This window comes from Acanthopagrus latus, chromosome 17 (genome assembly GCF_904848185.1).
Source record: "Acanthopagrus latus isolate v.2019 chromosome 17, fAcaLat1.1, whole genome shotgun sequence".
Taxonomy (NCBI): domain Eukaryota; kingdom Metazoa; phylum Chordata; class Actinopteri; order Spariformes; family Sparidae; genus Acanthopagrus; species Acanthopagrus latus.
In genome coordinates this window covers 22,638,070-22,655,767 of record NC_051055.1, presented here as the reverse complement: position 1 = coordinate 22,655,767, position 17,698 = coordinate 22,638,070, and the positions used below count along the sequence as shown (strand labels likewise).

The following is a 17,698-nucleotide window of genomic DNA, read 5'->3' as shown; positions in this document are numbered from 1 at the left end:
CAGATTGTAAATGTTAAAAGAAAAAAATAATTGAAGACTCCACTCAGAAGCGCCCTTCACACCCAAAGACACATCAGACGGCGTACTCTTATCCTCAAAAGTGCCTTTTACTTAAGTAGACAGCAGGATTTCATCAAACGTCAGTCACGCAAATCCATTTAGCAGAGTGCATCAGTCAGTGTCACATCTTTCCGTTCATACAGCCACTCAGAAATATTGAAAAGTTTTAGCTTCTGCATTTGTTTTCTGAAGTGAAAGAAATGCGTGTGCCCATGAAGATTTAGTTCCGTAAAGGGAATTAAACCAAGACTCAGATGATCAAGCAGGTTTGTCAAAATTAGGGAAAGTTCTGCAAAATTCTCTTAATATTTTCGCAACCTGTAGGCCAAAACCTTTGTTACGCACAAGGAGAGGAGCAGGGATATACTTGTAGAAATACTTAAGGGGTGTTTTAGTTCAGTGACCAGTTAAGACACTTTTCTTGAAGTTTCCTCAGGAGGGTTTTCACCAATTCAGCCTCTGAAATGATATGACACCCTAATTGAGTTGCATGATTTGAGATAAAACTTTGAGAGCAATAGTTTGACATATTGGGGAAATAAACATTTTTACTTTCTTGCTGAGAGTTCAATAAGAAAATTGATGGAATCATAATCAAAGCATGAGCCAGCAGACACTCCACAAAGTCACCACTCAATGTAGCAAAAACGTAGAAAGTCGGGAGACATTTGGGTACACAGGCTGCTGACATGATGCTGAAACATGTTGGATGAAAGTTTCGTCAAACATTGTCAACTGTATCGTTTCCTTTACACTTAATTGTAACTCAAATAATGGAAACAGCTGTAAAGATGTTGTTTAACACTTTAAGCAATGAAATGGGACCATCTGAAGAGCACATGAATGCAGCATTAAACACAACCAGGTTAGCCGTTTCCTCTTGTATCCGTTTTTTATGCTAAGCTAAGCGAACTGGCTGGTTGAGTGGCATCAATCTTTCCATTTACTTGTTTGCCAGAAAACAAACTTAAGTATTTCCTGACTGAATCAAGTTGAAGATGTAGGCTTTTTTTGCATGACAGCCAAAAAAACCTAATTTTACTCTTCACTTGCATGTTCAGAGTCTATTTACATGTTTCAACAAACTCTCTGAACTGTCTTAAAGGGAAGATCAACATGAGCGTCTCGCAGTGTTTGAGAGCCTGTTGTGGATGAAAACAACCTTGAAAATGTTAACTGCAGAATGAGGCCCTAACAATGCGACACTTGGTACTTACAAATGTAAGGCAGGAGTCTGTTTGAGGCAGTTGTTCATTAAGCTGCATTAAGTGAGCAGAAACAAGCCGACAGAGTCATTAAGAAGTCTTTGTTTTCAATGCAAAGATGGAACTAATTCCCAAGAGGAACGCTTTAATGCAGCTGTACCTGAAAACTCAACAAAGACAGTCAACGCCACCAACACGAGTCCGAATCTTTACAGATCAGCATGTGTGCACAAATACACACAGTCGTAGAAACTCTCACATCTCAAAAGGTCAAATCGTGTCCGTACGTACTCACGTCCACACCGAGCAGTCTCTACATTCACTATCTTTTGTTCTCTCTCTTTCATGTGTACACACACCTCCACTAAGAGCATGCTCTTTCAAGTCAGTGTGATGAAAGCTCACATGAGCCACTGCTCCTTCTCTTTGTTGAACTGCTCGGCCCAGCGGCGGGTCAGCTCCAGGTAGTGATCGGGGCCGTGTGGCTGATAGTCCAGGTACACGCGGGTCACAGTTTTTTTGGGCACGGCCCTCTCTATCTGCGTCCCTTCATGCCATTCGTTAAAAGACGTAATGGTGACCATCTCCGGCCTCACGTTCAGCGCCGCCTGCAGGGCCGTCTCATAGTAACGGCCGTTCACCCTGTTGCGGGTGTTGTGGTTGTTCCACGGCCGGATGCTGGTGTCGATGTAACCTGGTCCAACGCTGGGGATGAAGAGGAGATTGTTGCCGTCGCAGAAAGCTTTGATGGCCTTCCAGTTCTGGTGAGAGGAGCCAAAGGAGAAGCCGTTGGAAGCAAAAAAAGTGTACATGCCATCAAAGCCTCCTGCGAGGATGTCGTGCTTGTGGCGCTCCTCCACGATCAGGGCGATAAAGATGGAGTCGTAGGCCGAGCCGCGCACGCTGTGGGAGCCGGTGGGAGTCAGAAACTCAGACCAGGACTCTGGTGGAGTCAGGTAGGAGTCATAGATGTAAAATAGAGGAAGACTCTTCCCTGTGCTGGAAGTGAACTTGTAGAAGGCGCCGTGGTCACCGTACCTTTAAAGACAATAATAAAATCAGTAAGTTAGAACTGAAACAATTAACTGATACATGATTGGTTGATTAAATAAAGTTGAAATAAAGTTTTGCAAAGATAATCTTTATGAGTTCCTAATATTTTTTTTCCATCTTTAAAAACTACATTTTAGAGATGTTTTTTTTGTTCATATGTAAACTGAGTGAAAAATATTTTTCCCAGGGGAAAAAAATACCATGTGTGAAACAGTGATTTTTTTTTTTTTTTTTCTGGAGAAGATTTTATTTGTGAAACCAAGTAGGGGCAAAATTTCATAAACAACCAAAATCAAATATTGCTTAGATGATCCTTTCTAAGTTACAAATTTGTTAAGGAGATTTTTTTTCCATACATAAAAACAGTGAAAAAAAAAATTCTTCAGGAGAAAAAAAAACAATCATGAAGAGGCTTTTAAAAAAATCTCCAAGATAGAAAAAATCTTTCTATATTTTTAACTGTCTTTTTGTTGTGAATTTGTTTCCCCACTTGATTTCACAGAAAAATCTTCTCCAGAAAAATAAAAATCACTCAGTTTCACACATTAACTTTTTTTTCCCCCCCGGAAAAGATGTATTTCACTGCATTTTATGTATGAATAAAAAAAGAAAATCTTCCTCTGTATAAAATGTTTTTGCTCACGTTTTCACAGATGGAAAAAACATTTTAAGGAACTCATAAAGATTATCCTAGAAAAACTTTTTTTCCCCTCACCAGTGAGAGCGCTTTGGGTGTCTTGAAAAGCGCCATACAAATCCAATCCATTTCACAAATCTACTCAGAAGTTGTTTTTTTTCTATTTTTTAAAATGTTTTTGAGAACAAGTAGATATTTTGGCTTGATGGCTCTTAAACCTCTTAACAAGCAGTTGGCCATCATGGGTTAGTCACCACAAACTCATGCTGTACAGTCATATATTGTTAGAACCTGAAGAGCTTTATTTTAAATTGTAGTGTTGATCCAAAAGTTTTTAAAGATACAAAATATCTGGTTGAATTGTAAGAAAATGTGTATAGAATAATGCACAGTTATGGAAGATAGTTTCATTTGTCTTGATCGATAGATAAAGAATATTCAATATATGATGCATATGACAACAGTGAGATGATATATTTTTACAATAATGTATCAAATCACAAAATGCTCATTGTGAGGAACCTACAGAGAATAATCAGCTGAGCCGGCAGTTCCCCCTCAGAGCCTTACAGTGAGTTTCAGCTCATTGATTAGCTGTCAGGCCTGCAACTTCACCATTTAGACAGCCGTTTTTGGAGAAAAAGGTCTTAAAACTCACTGTATGCTACCTGCTCCACATTAAAACAGCCATCAGACCCACTGGTTCAGTGGAGTCAGCGGAGCATTTAGCAGCTACTGAGTGAGAGTTTTCCCAGAGTAGCTGGTGGAGACCAAAAACAGAGCTAAAAGAAGAGGGAATACTGGACTTGAATTTACCAGGTGTCCAGATAATCATGATTCCAAATGAGTCATTTAAGTTGCTCCGTAACTGCTGGGTGAATAAGCAGCTATTTGCTAACAAGATCGAAATTTAAACTTAAAAATGTAAGGAAATGTCATTGTCGCATCACATCTTGTTACCACTTTTGCCAGAGAAAAGTCAGTTGTTGCTGTTTTAAACATACAGGGAAACATAAGGAGAAAACTTAAAGATGGATCCTCTGGGTACCATGACCGTCCACAACAGGTTAAATAGAAGCCAAGTTCCGAATCTTGTCTTGGACAAACATGTTGGTGAAAGGCAAATTCTAACCAAATGTTGGTGCTATGGAGATGGTCAGAGGGAAACTGTCCTCATTTTTAAACGTGTTGCAAACTGAATATCTTTGGATGTTTGGGGCTTTGGTGTTTGTGTGTATGAGCAACCTTGATACTAAAGGTCAGGAAAACAATTTTTTTCCTGCTTCCCAAGTCATGAAACTGCTGGCCTTATATTATCAAAATGAGTTGAGAGTTGAGTCAGTGATGAAGAGGTGCAGCCTACCTGTCAATGATGTACTTGATGTTGTCGTGCACACTCTGGTCATTTCGTCCTCGGTACGGCTGGATGTGAAATGCGACCTTGGGAAACATGTAGAAGGACACACGCCTCATTGGTTTCTATTCATTATTTTACTACCATTAAAGAATTCATACCACACTCTGCACTTACAGATGACCATGGCAAAACTGACTTATAATCAACATTCAGATACTTAAGAGAGGCTCCTTTACAAAAAGCTGACAATGCGATAATAATAGTTCATATTGGTTTTCAAATTAAAGTCAGGGAGAAAATGGCTCAGCGAGATGCATATTAGAGTTTGGACTGTTGTAAAACAAGTTAGTCATGCACCGTTTTGACCTCATGTTGCCCTGAAGCATAGCATGACATCAGGTTGTTACAGATGATATTACTTGTTTACAGGTTTTCTAAAAAAAAAGAAAAAACACAATGAATAAAAATGTAAAACGCTGACTTTGGCCACCACCGTTTGTGACTCAAGCAGCTGCTTTTGTACAAGATGTGACTGTTAAGACGGACACGTTCAGTCACACTGTAGGAGATGTTTTTTTTTTCCCCCACCCTGCAGTGACTGGTGGCCCGCTGGAGACTTCTCTAACACGCAGTTAATGGCTCAGTCAGACACGAGTGTTTGCAATAGATGAACAAAAGCAGCAGGAGGGAAACAAGGGACCTGAAGTGACACGTACACAAAAAGTACTTAAGTTGAATATTTCAAGGCACGGACGGAGAATTCAGCCACTTTGAATAATGTATGATTGAAGTGAAACACTTCTGACGCAGCGGACAGCCAAGGGGAACAAAGTGGAGGAAAAAAGGGGCTTTTTAAGATGGAGGAGGCCGACTAAATGGATGCACGATGTCACTGAGTGAGCTACACGATGCTGACACAACCAATGTTGTATTATGTCTGTCTTAGTCTTGAGAAAGTCGGCCTTTAGCCCAGTATTTCACTTGAATAAGAGTGAGAGTCTGCAGCCTTGTGGTTCTGTGAGGCTCTGTTTTTACTTACACTGCATGCCGCCTTCTTAAAATCTCAAGAAGGATTTCAACCTATCAGTACACATCAGAGGCAGCGAGATGAAAAGACATGAAAAGAAGTAACAATAGACAGAGAGGGAGACCTGAAGGGGAAACGTCCTTCAGAGGAACACTTTACTTCTAAAACATCTGAGGAGGACATGCATGTGTGTAAATTTCATGGTAATGGTGACAAATATCTGCAGGTAGCTGTGGAGTGAAAGTCATCCTGTAGGTGCCACGTATGTTCCATCCATCCATCCATCCATCCATCCATCCATCCATTGTCTGCTTTATCCCTTTTATGGGGTCCGGGGGGTTTTTGCTGGAGCCAATCCCAGCTGTCTCTGGGTGAGGGCAGGGTCCACCCTGGAGAAGTCGCCAGCTCATAGCAGGGCCCCTCTCTGATGGCAGAGGCCGCCATGCAAGGTGTCAACCGCACATCAGGAGCAATTTGGGGTTCAGTATGTTGCTCAAGGACACTTCAACATGCAGCTCAGCTCAGCCCGGAGCTGGGATTTGAACAAACCTGCTCTACCCGCTGAGCTACAGCCGCCCCGCCACATGTTATTTCAGTCAATTCACAATAATGGAAAAGGACGTTTTCCATTTTTCTTCCAATCTAATCTTTGTTGGTGCTGTTTGTAATGTTGTGCCTGTTTGCTGTCTGTTAAATTGTGGGGAAAAAAAGTGCTGCTGGCAAACCGAGCGTGTCACTGTGACATTGACCATAAGTGTACTAATGGATTAAAGTGATGCTTTAGAATAGGCCGAAGCCAAGCAAACTGTTTTTTAAACTGCAAACGCCTAAAGATGAAGGAGGCAAGAAAAACAGAAACACTTGTGTCACTAATGGAGATGCTAAGTGCTCTTAAGTGCCATAAAACGTATACTTTGACGGTGCGAGATGCACGTTGCTGGCAAAATATCAATTCGAAGAAAGACAGAGGAAGAGAGCTCCTGGCCATCTGAGTAAATCTGAGCCTGGGACGTTTATGAAGCCATAACTCTCCGGATTTCTTGTAAAGTAAAGTCCAATAAAGAGAGACTGAATATGAAGCTATTTTGAAAACTGTGAGGTATAAAATGATGTGAAGCCACATAATTATCATCCACGGAGGGGGGCAGGGGGAGCTGTTATGGTTGCACGCCACTAGAAAACGCAGCTCATTTTCCAAACACGCTGGCCCATTACTCTGTGGTAATTTAGAGGTAAATGAGACAGAGCCGACGCATTTTAATACCTCATAAACATTGACAGCATGAGCCTGGAACCACCCCAGCATGATTTATGCTGAGCAGAGTGGAATTTAGTGCCATGTCGTGCAGAAAGAACAAAAAGAGGGGGGGGTATGAGCCAACACACCGATGATGGTCCAGACCTTTATAACAATTAGATCAATTTCAACAAAGCTGAGCACGTTTTGTTGAAGCGAAAGTGTCAAGTCTTGCTCTGTGGTCAAAGCCAGTGGACACGCGGCATAATGGAGGCTCACGTACGATCGATTGTGGCAACTCTGTGCATCTAGAAACAAGAAAGTGTGGCTGATGCCATCAGAGGGCACCCATGGGCCATATTCCCCCTGTGCACATGCAGCTACATGGCCTACTTACTGGATAGAACTTTTGCGGCCCCTCGGGGTGCAGATTGTTCAGGGAGGCAAACTGAGTCATGATGCATATTTCCCCTCTGCTCCCTCCCTTACAACCCCACCCCACCCCAGCCCAACCCCCCACCCTGTCCCCACCAAACCGCCCCCACCCTCCCCTGGGCAAGAAGGACTATTTCAGCTCCACTTCAAACTGAGGTCGAGCAGCAGCACCGCTGTGGAGGCTCAATGTGATCCGCTCTCCAACTCCACTGTAAAAAAAAAAAAAACAGAAGTACACGAGCGGTGTGTGGGTGCTGCTGAAATACTGTTTAACTTATATAATAAAAAAGGTACATCGCTTTCTCAAGCAGCGTTACCCGAAGAGGGGTCAGTGTGTTTTTAGCTGCGCGGTGTGGGATTGAGAGTATGATGGAAGTCGGATTTGTTTTTAGTGAGCCGGCTCTGCTCCAGTTTCCATTCATTTTGTGAACGTGCATATGCAAACTGGGATTCGAGGGCGGATGAGGTGGGATGCCGTTGACCTTATTAGCAAATATTACATGAATAAGTCCTCCTTTGTTAACCTGCCATCCTGCCTTTCTCCCTCCCCCCCTCGTAGCACAGAGTGTATGAGGGGCTGCGGGGTTCATTAGTAAAATATATTAGTCTAGTTTGTCTGACTCATTGATCCTTTATCTGACCGGGGTTTGTGCAAATTACAATCTATGGCCTCCGACCACGGCAGTGAAACATCAGTAGTCCGACTGCGTTGTGTATTGATAAATCTATGGGGCTGTCCGCGGTGCTGAAGTGGCAGATGGATCTGTAATTGTCCCTTTTTTTCTCCCCTCTCAGTCCAACCTTCTGTCACATCCGACTCAAATCTATAATATTCTCTAAACTGATCACTATGAATGCTCAATTATATACTATACTTTAGCCTATATATGCTATCGAGTAGTGTTCCCTTCCTGAACAAAGTGGCTGAAGAGCGAGAGGACCACAGAGACACGCTGCAGTATTCCTATAATCTATGACCATTACGTAGGATCTGTGCTGCTGATAATCCATTTCCAGTCAAAGCCAGCTCTGTAACAAGAGACTTGAGAGAGGACACGACTACAGATGTAGTCTTTACTATAGGGTTAGGTTAAAGCCATTCCTCCTGTTTAACAAATCACCTGCTGTGTTCAACTATGTGCGCATAAAACTTTCCTAATCTTGTCAAGGCCGCTTCACCGACCAGGAAAAATGGGCAATTGCGGTAATTTGTATAACGGCTCTGTGACAAAATGTGGTATAAATATATTCTCCAACTTCTAATTCTGTCTCGCTGTGTTCATTTATCTCTCGTTATATGCCACAAACACATCCCCCATTTCACAGCACAACCTTTTCCTTTTCTTTTCTTGTGAGACATTCAAATATTGTTAATGACTCATCCTAAACCAGAGGGGTGTGTTGAAACGCGTTGACTTTAGGCAGTGTAGTCAGGGGATCGTATGAGGTCAGAGTAGATCATTACAGCAGGAAAAAGATCTAATAATTGCTCATAAAAATACATTTAAATCTTTTTTTTTTTTGGTAGCATTTTACTTTTGGCACATTTTAAACTAACCATGCTTTTAAAAAGGTGATAGGGTCAAAATTGCATATTTCAAAGCGTACTTTAAAATTTATGTACACGCAACTTGATCCGATCAGATTTGGCTTGACGAGCCAAACCCACCCAACGTACATCAGTATCATAGCAGGAGTTGTGTGTTTGGATGTCAGTTAGCGAAAGTCTTTCTTATGCTCTAATTTTAATCCAATCTTCCCTCGTCCTCCTCCAGACAAGATCGAGAACAATTTAAATTGGATGCCTCTTGTAAATAAACACCGCCCACACATTCTGTATCACTCAGACACTATATCACATCCAAACTCCAACTGATCCGCAGAAAGAAAGCAATTTTAATAATCGATGATGTAATCTTTTGGGCGAAAATGTGAGGATTTGATCCTTTTCTGTTATTTGTGATAGTAAACTGAACATTTTTGGGTTTTGTACTGTTGTGTAAAACAAGCTATTTAAACATATCAACATGAGCAGTCCGAAAGTATAACATGCGTTTTTTTTCTTTGCGGTCAGTATGGGCACATTTTCTCCCCCCGGGCCCCCTAATAGGTTTATCCGCCCGTGAATCTTGGAAAGGTTAATTCCATATTCATGCCCCAATGAGCTACATAAAAACCGGTGTAAGGACTCATTCACATGCCGCCTTGGATTGCTCTGTCAAGCAGTTAGTTAGGAAAGCGTGCCGAGCTCACTGTAATCCTCGTCCTCGGGAGGAGTGCTGCTGTGACAAACGAGACCAGACAGAGCAGGACGACGAAGGACAAACATATCAGATGGAAAGCAAAGTGCGTATGTACAGGTATCTGAGCCCTCGTTCGCAGACCAAAAGTTTGGACTGTCGCTATACATGCAGAAGGTTTCTGAGGGTTTATTCTTGCTCTTGGTTTCTGTCTCATCTCTGTATCATTTTTCAGTAATACAGCACCATTTTGGTGTAATTATACAGACTCTCTGAGGGCCTGATGTTGCAGAAAATTCTCACGTATTATCACAAAGCATTTCAGAGGTTGGCTGGCTGGCTGCCACGTTGATACTAAAAGCAGATTGCAAATATATGTGTTTCCTGAATCCTGTGGGACCATCTGTCCTCCTCGCTCGGGCTGCCTTCCTCCCCTCTTAGCCTGCCCTTCAGTCGGAAAGAGCAGGAAAATGTTCTGAGGTTGTTGCTTTAGAAAACGTTGCATTAGAGCGCCACATGATGAGAACCGAACTTCTTTACCATGTCAGCGTTTTGCTGAAATTATGCAAGAAGAAGCACTCCGAAAGATGAATGTCCTTCTGTGCAGAGGGAGTGGGAGGAGACCATCAAAAACAAGGAGAAGTGGAAGAGGACTGCTTGGAGAGAGTACACTGAACATGCCGCTGTACACACAGTAATTCTATTTGAAGGCTTTCTCTGCTCCGTTTCTCCGATTGTGGCCTTTAAGTGCTCTCAATAAATCAGAAAAATAAGCACTTCCTTCGTATTTCAATGAGACGCCAAAATGCTCAGTTGATTTGCAGAAAGCGCGTCACAGTCTGTTTTTACACACACACGCCTCCTCCACGCTTTTCATGAAAATGTCATGCTTGCTGGGTCAATGATGACAAGAAAGTGTGGCATTAAACTCAATCTATTAGCTTCTCTCCTGACAACATTATGTGTAAAACCTCATCAGCTCAGCGTTGCGTGTCTAATCCCAGCGGTCCCGTCTTGCCCCTCGCAGAGATACATTATTTCTTCGCCCCGCAGCCAAACAGCAGACCAAACAAATGTGATATCAAATCTGACAGACCGGCCTGACAAACCTCCTGCCTCCCATCAGGGCTGATTATACGGAAGCAAATATGTGTCAAATCGCTGCTGGAAAATAAATTAACTTTATCTGCACATCAGCATACAAATGCTGGCTTCATAATGATTTGTGTTGCAATAATAATAATCCTTCCCACTGCTTTGCTTTGTAATTAACCTTGGTGATAACTTTAGCAAGATGTAAACGCAACTTTTTTCCTAATAGGTTCTATTCTGCCTTATACAATGTTCTTAGGGTGAAAAAATGTGGACAGTCCTGCATTACAAGTCCCAAATCCTGTCCTAATTGCCCAAAAAGTTAGACTAACTTTATTGCCGGGACTAAATTAAAAATCAAAAAAGCCAACATGATTCAACACAACTTTGTGTTCCTACATTGTGTTCAAATGGAACAACTGGTCATCTTCTCTTTTCTCTGACATCTTGTAATGTTTCGTTCGACCAAACCAGAGGACAGTTTACGCTGATACATGATAAAGAAAAGCAGCAAAGTATCATATTCAAGAGGCTAGAACGAGAGAATAGTTTGTCATTTTTCACCTCATAAATATGTCAACTAATCAATTAATCACCTCATCGTTACAGCTCTCAAAATCATACTATCTCCAACAAAACTTTACAGTAACGCTGATGCTTAAACCTGGTTTCTACCTTCCATAGCATGTCAGCTGGCTGATTTTAACTTTAAAGATGCAGAGTGTTGTGCAAATGCCGGTGGTGCATTATTAATAGCACCTGCTCTGACATAGGAAAACTCTTTACAAGCCTGTCTTCTCTCGTCACTTCATACAGAAATATAATCTTGCATTTGTGTTTCTCCCTCCAACTGCCTTCCTCAAACCCCCCACTCTTTGCATCTGGAGGGTAACTGACATAAACTGTATCGCATTACGAGCAAGCGTCCACCGTAAAAGTTTAATAAGCCTTCGATATGGTGACAGGAGGCAGAGGGGCCAACACGGACAGTCATTTCCCCTTCAACATGCTTTTTTTTCCAACCTAATTGGCAATTGGTCACATGGTTTTGCAACCCCCCCCCCTCGCCATGCTGATGTGCTCCCGCGCTCATTCATTCCTCACTGCACAACTGATCCAGCAGCAGCCGCAGCAGCAGCAGCAGCAGCACTTTGACCTGTTTTTTTTTTTTTTTCCCCTCTAATGCTGGAGATGTCACTGCGGCTCCAAACATCCGGAGTCAAATCCCTGAGTAGCAGAGACGGCTTTATAGAAGGCAGCAGAACAAGTTCAAAAGCTCTCAATCGTACTCTCCTGTGACAAAAAGAAACTGCTGCTTCTGTGTATAACTCTCCGCAGCACAATGGCGGCTTTGAGCTCAGCATCCCGAGCAGTGTTAAGCTCTCTGCTCACTTCTGTGAAGCATCAATAATCCTTCGCTTCCTCCCGTGTCACTGTGCTCTTAGTGACGTGAAGGGATGGAGACAGAATCAGTTTTACAAACCAATCATCAGCCACACTCATTTTCTTGCTACCATTCAGACGATGAATGATTGAGTTTCTTTCCAGACATTTGAATTGAATAAGCTGGAGATTTTACACAGTTAGTCCACTTTTATACTACCATACATCGCAATCCCTGCACCAGTTTCAGCCTTTTTTGTCTTTTAGTTTTTAGTGTGTGAAAGTCAATGGGCGCAGTCCAAGCTGGCTTACTTTAGTAAATGGAGTGCCTCAAGGTTCTGTGCTTGGCCCACACGCAGATGTAGCGAACCAAAACAACGTGACAAGACAGAAAGAGGGGAGACTTGAATGTGGGGGAAAGTGTCTTGTGTCTGCAGATGTCCCTTTAGCCCTCTGCCTGAAATGTCTTATTTTTTCAGGGAGGCTTTACCAAATCACAGTGTTGGTATTTGATGTCGTGGGAATGAGACTCGGCAATCAACTATCTCTGGTGTGTTTACAAACAGCTTGGACAAATCCTACTGATTCTACCTTTAAATCTAATGGTTTTTGAAACTTATCTATATGATGTGAGGTTCGGTTAGCCTTGTAAAAAGGTCCCTCAGAGGGAAACTTTCTTACTTGAGTGATGAAGTTGAACCAGTTCTTCTTTTACCAATCTTTTGTAGTTTAGTAAAGAATGGGAATAAGTTTGCCACTTCTCGCTAGAAGAAATGTATTTCCCTCAAGTTATATGTAAACTTGTGATGAAACCAGACTGACAGTTTTTGAGACCAGTCCTGTTTGTCTTTTGAAATGAGGAGACGGCTGGTCGATGCCACCTTGGAACTGGTTCTTGATTATGATGATGTGTTGTATATTAATGTGTCAGCAGAGTCTCTACCTACATTGGAATGTTTATAATCATGCATTTAATTGTTTTATCAAGTTAAAACCATTCAAACTTTGTATTCAAGAGTTGGATGTCCATCTCTGTCCATGTCTATTTAGTTCCTGGTATTTCCTTTTAATTATAAAGCCAAATTGCATTCACAAATTAACTTCACAGTGTTCATTTTGCAAATCATTATCTTAGATTACAAGACATAGAGTATGTCTGCTGTCTGTCTCTAGTGTTCTGACAGAGATGATTAGGAAAGCCTTTTTATTTTCTGTCCCAGCCACTTGGGACAATCTGCAAATAGGAATTAAATTGGTGGATTTGATATCACTTGCAGAATTCAAAACAATCGTAAACTTTATGGTGTTAACTGTATGGTGTTTAATAGTGTCTATTTTTAAGGCATATTCTACTATAAATATGTTTTTAGTATTGTTTCCTCTGCAACTTTTTATGATGACGTCTTCTTCAAAAGCGGCTGGTTCGATGGGACTGAATGTTTGATTCAATAAAAAATAGGGTAAAATAGACTTTGAACACCCGCTGCAAATGAAAATACTGGCTTTGTTGGTGAAAAATACAGCCTCTTCCCTCAAAAGCTGCTGACTAAGGAATCTGAACAATCAAAACTAATTTTGTGCGATGTGAAGTATGAAGTAAAAATCGAGCCCAATTTCATGCCTCTCAATAGATTTTCATATTAAAGCCTTTCCCCACTTTGTTTCAGGTCCTACACAGACACCCTCAAAATGTGCTGATGATTTTTACCTTGAGGTTGTGCCTGTATGCAGCATCCAGTACAGCTGGTACCAAATCCTCAGCGGGTTCGCCATTGTCGTCAGCCAGGCCGGGAGGATACCAGGACAGGACGAGGACCCCTGGAGGAACACAGAAACTCATGAGTCTGATCGAAGATGCTGGTTAATACCTCAGAGAGCATCTGCTGCTGCTGAGACTCTACAGAACGTTTGAAATGCGTATGAACCTTGAACCGTGCTATCTTGAAACGCATGGATTTCATGCTGATTGTAAGAAAATGCCGGCAATTCTGTGGGGAGAAACGTGAGCGGGAGAACTTTCACAGTCATTTATCTACTGTAAGGTTTCCACGCAGCCCCTCACACAGTTTTACAGACCTATTTAAGACCATTGAACGAACACAGTCAGTTGCTCTTTTATTGAACACGCTATAAACTCTCTGCCCTGGTAATCCATTAGGGTAATTACCGCACATATTTTACAGGACTCAGACAGACGCTGGTAAAGTTTGTGGCAAGATGCCACTGGAAAGGACGGATTAAGAAAACAGGCACAGATCTGTAAAAGTCATTCAGTGTCTCTTTGAGGTCTGGTGGTCACTTTTGTTCTCTTAATTACGGTCTTTGTAGTTGTTTTGTGTCTCTGATGTCATTAAGTGCATCTTTGTGGTGGTTATGCAACTTCTTTGTGGTAGCTTTCTGTATCTTTGTAGTCTCTCTGCATCTCTCTGCTGTGGTTGTGGGTCTTTTTCACAATTTTCGCGTATCTTGTGGTCATTTTGGTTCCTCTTTATGGTGGTTGTACTGTTGGTGCGCATGTGTTTGTGGCTGTTCCGTGTGTCTTTGTGGATAGTTCTGTGTGTCTTGTATCTAAATGCCTGCCTGCCAATCAACCCACAGCCTCCATCTGATTGATGAATACGCATCTGTCATCTCTCCACTATTTATTATGCCTTGTTTTAGTGGCAATCTCTCTGGGCAGCTCGACTGAATGACAGCTCATAAATTCCAGCAGAGAAATGCTCCCTTGTACTCGGATGCTGGAAGAGGAATAACTTCATATCAGCCACAGCAGTGCTTGGCACCGGAGAGGATCTGGCACATCGGATATGCACCCGGAGCTAATTCATTAAACCCATGTCCACTCGCTCTGGAGCTATGGAGACTATTAGATTACAATACCCAACTATGTCCGCGTGCATTAAGAATACAGTCGCTGCTATCCATCTCATTTATGAGCTTGAAGTGGTGGGAAATCAGTCATCGAGCCAAGTGGAACCATTCAGAGTTTGGCTGGCTGCGGCGTCTAATTAAATGGATTGTTTTAACTAAGGATTGCGAGGCAGCACTCCCATGATCCATCTGTCAGGGCGGCGAGGTTTCAGAGAGGGGTGGGATGTCTGGTCATCAGTCAGGATGGTGTACAATGACCTGCTGAGCATAAGGAACAGAAACATCGGGGCCTATCATGTGTGAGGCTGCTGACAGCTGGACACGCCGGGCTGTTACTCGATACAGAGCTCCAGGACTCTGCTGTCTTTGAGGGAAGCAACACTATGACTAAGACAAACAAGAGGCCGGTTAATGTTTCATGAGACGTCCACAAAAGCTCTCAGAATAGACATGAGGGACATCAGGGTTGGGTGACAATTTAGTACTGTACGTCATCTTATTTAAATCTTGTAACTACAGCAGGTAGTCCAACTTGACGAGATTACAGATCTTTCATCAGATGTGTTTTATGACCTCTGTCACTTTTTGTTAAAATTGTAACTCGATTGTTTTCTTCTTGAATGCTTGAATTTAAATGTCCTCCTGTGGTCTCACGATAAAAAGATAGTTACCAGACTGAATAAAGTTACAAGAATCTAACCGCTTACTGACTCTCAGTGAAATTCGATCCACGTGATGTGATCACATTAGTATTTTTGTACCCTACTGTGTTAATTAAAAATGATGATTACAGCACAAAACTAGCTGTTGATGACTTTGTTTTGTTCACAAGTAAAGCAGTTAAAGAGTTCACTGCATTTAACATCACTGATTTTAAATGTGGTCTTGTGTAAATTCATAATTTCCTGCTTTTGATTCCAACCACATCTCCAAGACACATTTTAAAATTATGATCGCCAGGAAAGCAGCTTACTAATAATAAATGCAGAGCTTAAGAAGTTGATCTCTTGATTGCTGGAGGTTTTTGAAGTCTTGAGATTTCAGTAACAGGCTCAGCAGCAGATGTGGGCACTGAGCGCGCAGGGAGCTGTCCGGTGGATGTGTGGTGCTGAAAATGTTTAATGCCCCCTCGAGCAGAAACCACGCAGCGTTGCGTTAACTCGGGCCAGAGATCTGTGCAGCTGCTGAGCATGAAAAACAACACTCAGCTGTTTGGTTTTGTTCCTTTGGCTCTGTTTCCATCCCTCCCTTAGAAACTCACGCTGCCCCTTAATGCATCTCTGAACCGTACCTGCTGCAGATGCTCCGATCTGCTCCATGTGGGACTCCAGCACGTCCGGATCTCTCGAGCTGTACGGGTTGAGCTCCGGGTAGAAACTGGAGCCGATGTCCTCCGGCGGCATGTGTCTCCCTCTCGGGTAGCTGGACGCAATTTTGGGGTCCCAGTGCGGCACCAGGATGTGGTCCCAGTGGATGTATTTGCCGTCCAGGTGCGGGTTGCCGTACCAGGTGTAGTAAAAAATATGGACATCGTAAAATATGGTCCCCTCGGGGCCGGAGTTGGACATAGCTGCTTTGGTGTTGCTGCCAGCCGGGCGGGCTTGACCCGGGGACGCGCTGGCGTCATGGGACACGGAGCGCCGGTCCATCTTGCCTCCTATCATCGGCAGCAGCTCCACACCTGGAGCCAGATCCGAGAAGCCGTCGCTGGGCTTCAAGGTCCTCAGTCCCATCATGGTCCCGAAGACGAACAGCGTGAAGAGAAACAGAGCTATGCACGCTTTCCTCCGTAGTCTTGCCATCGTTGCTGCGGACAGGAGACAAATAACCCTCTCTCTGCTCCCCGTCCTCCCCCGAGCTACTCTTCAAAAGTGTCCTGCAAGTGGCGGATCCTCCTGAATTCAAAACCGAAGAGTTGCTACATGATTGCAGTCCGGTCGCAGCAGTCTACCGGACGCGGCTGGCTGTGACATGAACTTTGTTCCGCAGCATCATCGTGTGCGTCTCTCCTGATCCCACAACATAAAGTCACTTCTCGCTGCTCTCTCTCTCTCTCTCTCTCTCTCTCTCTCTCTCTCTCTCTCGCTCTCTCTCCGCTGTGACCGGGCGGATGTTCCCGGTGTCCTCCCCTCACTCACTGATGGCCGAGCTGTCACTCTCACAGCAGCTTCACTCGTCTAGCTGGCCCCTGTCGTCCCGCCCAGAAGCGGATCCGTCCACCTGACACCGGACAGATGATCGGCGTCGAGATGCTCAGTGTCTGTCTGTCTGTCTGTCTGTCTCTCTCTCTCTCTCTCTCTCTCTCTCTCTCTCTCTCTCTCTCTCTCTCTCTATCTAGCTATCTCTCTCTCCCCCCGTGGTGTTTCCCAGCCTCCCTGGTTGGTTGGTTGGTTGGTTTCTCCTACACGGTCCGTTGTAGACCTCAGGAGAGGCGGGACTCGTCTGGTCTCTGGTTTCTGTGCACAGCTGCAGAGGCTTGTGGACACAAATATAACGTTTGTGACAAGAAAAACTCACAATATGATCATGTTCTCTGCAAATTAAGTTAGGCATTATTGTCATTGTGTCAAAAGCGACGTCACAATTAATTAGAGAGTCGATCAGTTCCAATCTATTTAGCCAGAGGGACAGTTTTAATACTGTCACTGTTATGATATTGTTATTAAAGTTTAGTTTGCAGTGTTTGATAGTTTGAATCCAAGTCAGAACCCGCACGGTGAGTTCAGAGTTATACTGACATCTAGTGGTCAGTTTTTAGAACGCAAGGGCAATTCATCATGCTGCCTTCAGGAACCGCCGGATGTTACGACACTCTCGATGTCTACATGTTGTGATGTGCATTTTATTATTACAGTTGCTCTTCTTGTTAATTGTATCGTTTTTAATTGAATTGTTATTATTTCGTTATTGTCCTTGTTATTAGTACGATTACCATTAATCTTATTGTTATTGTTTTTCTTGTTGTTGGTATTGCTGTTATATCTGTTATTAGTGTGATTGTTCATTCATTATTAACATTGTTTTTGTTATTGTTATTGTTGTTATTATTGTTGTTGTTACAGTTACTGTTCAGAATCAGAATTCCTGTATTTTAGAAAAGT

The 17,698-nt window shown here is 42.9% G+C and overlaps 1 protein-coding gene across 1 annotated transcript; it reads right to left on the bottom strand.

Moving 5' to 3' along the window:
- Window positions 1-29: 29 nt before the first annotated feature.
- LOC119005428 (glycoprotein endo-alpha-1,2-mannosidase-like protein) lies at window positions 30-16,869 on the bottom strand. Its single transcript, XM_037073026.1, has 4 exons — window positions 15,889-16,869; window positions 13,435-13,544; window positions 4,319-4,395; window positions 30-2,303 (listed from the first exon to the last, which is right to left on the bottom strand). Exons 1-4 carry the CDS (start codon window positions 16,397-16,399, stop codon window positions 1,667-1,669), a joined length of 1,335 nt encoding a protein of 444 aa, XP_036928921.1. The 5' UTR covers window positions 16,400-16,869; the 3' UTR covers window positions 30-1,666.
- Between the last annotated feature and the right edge of the window lie 829 nt (window positions 16,870-17,698).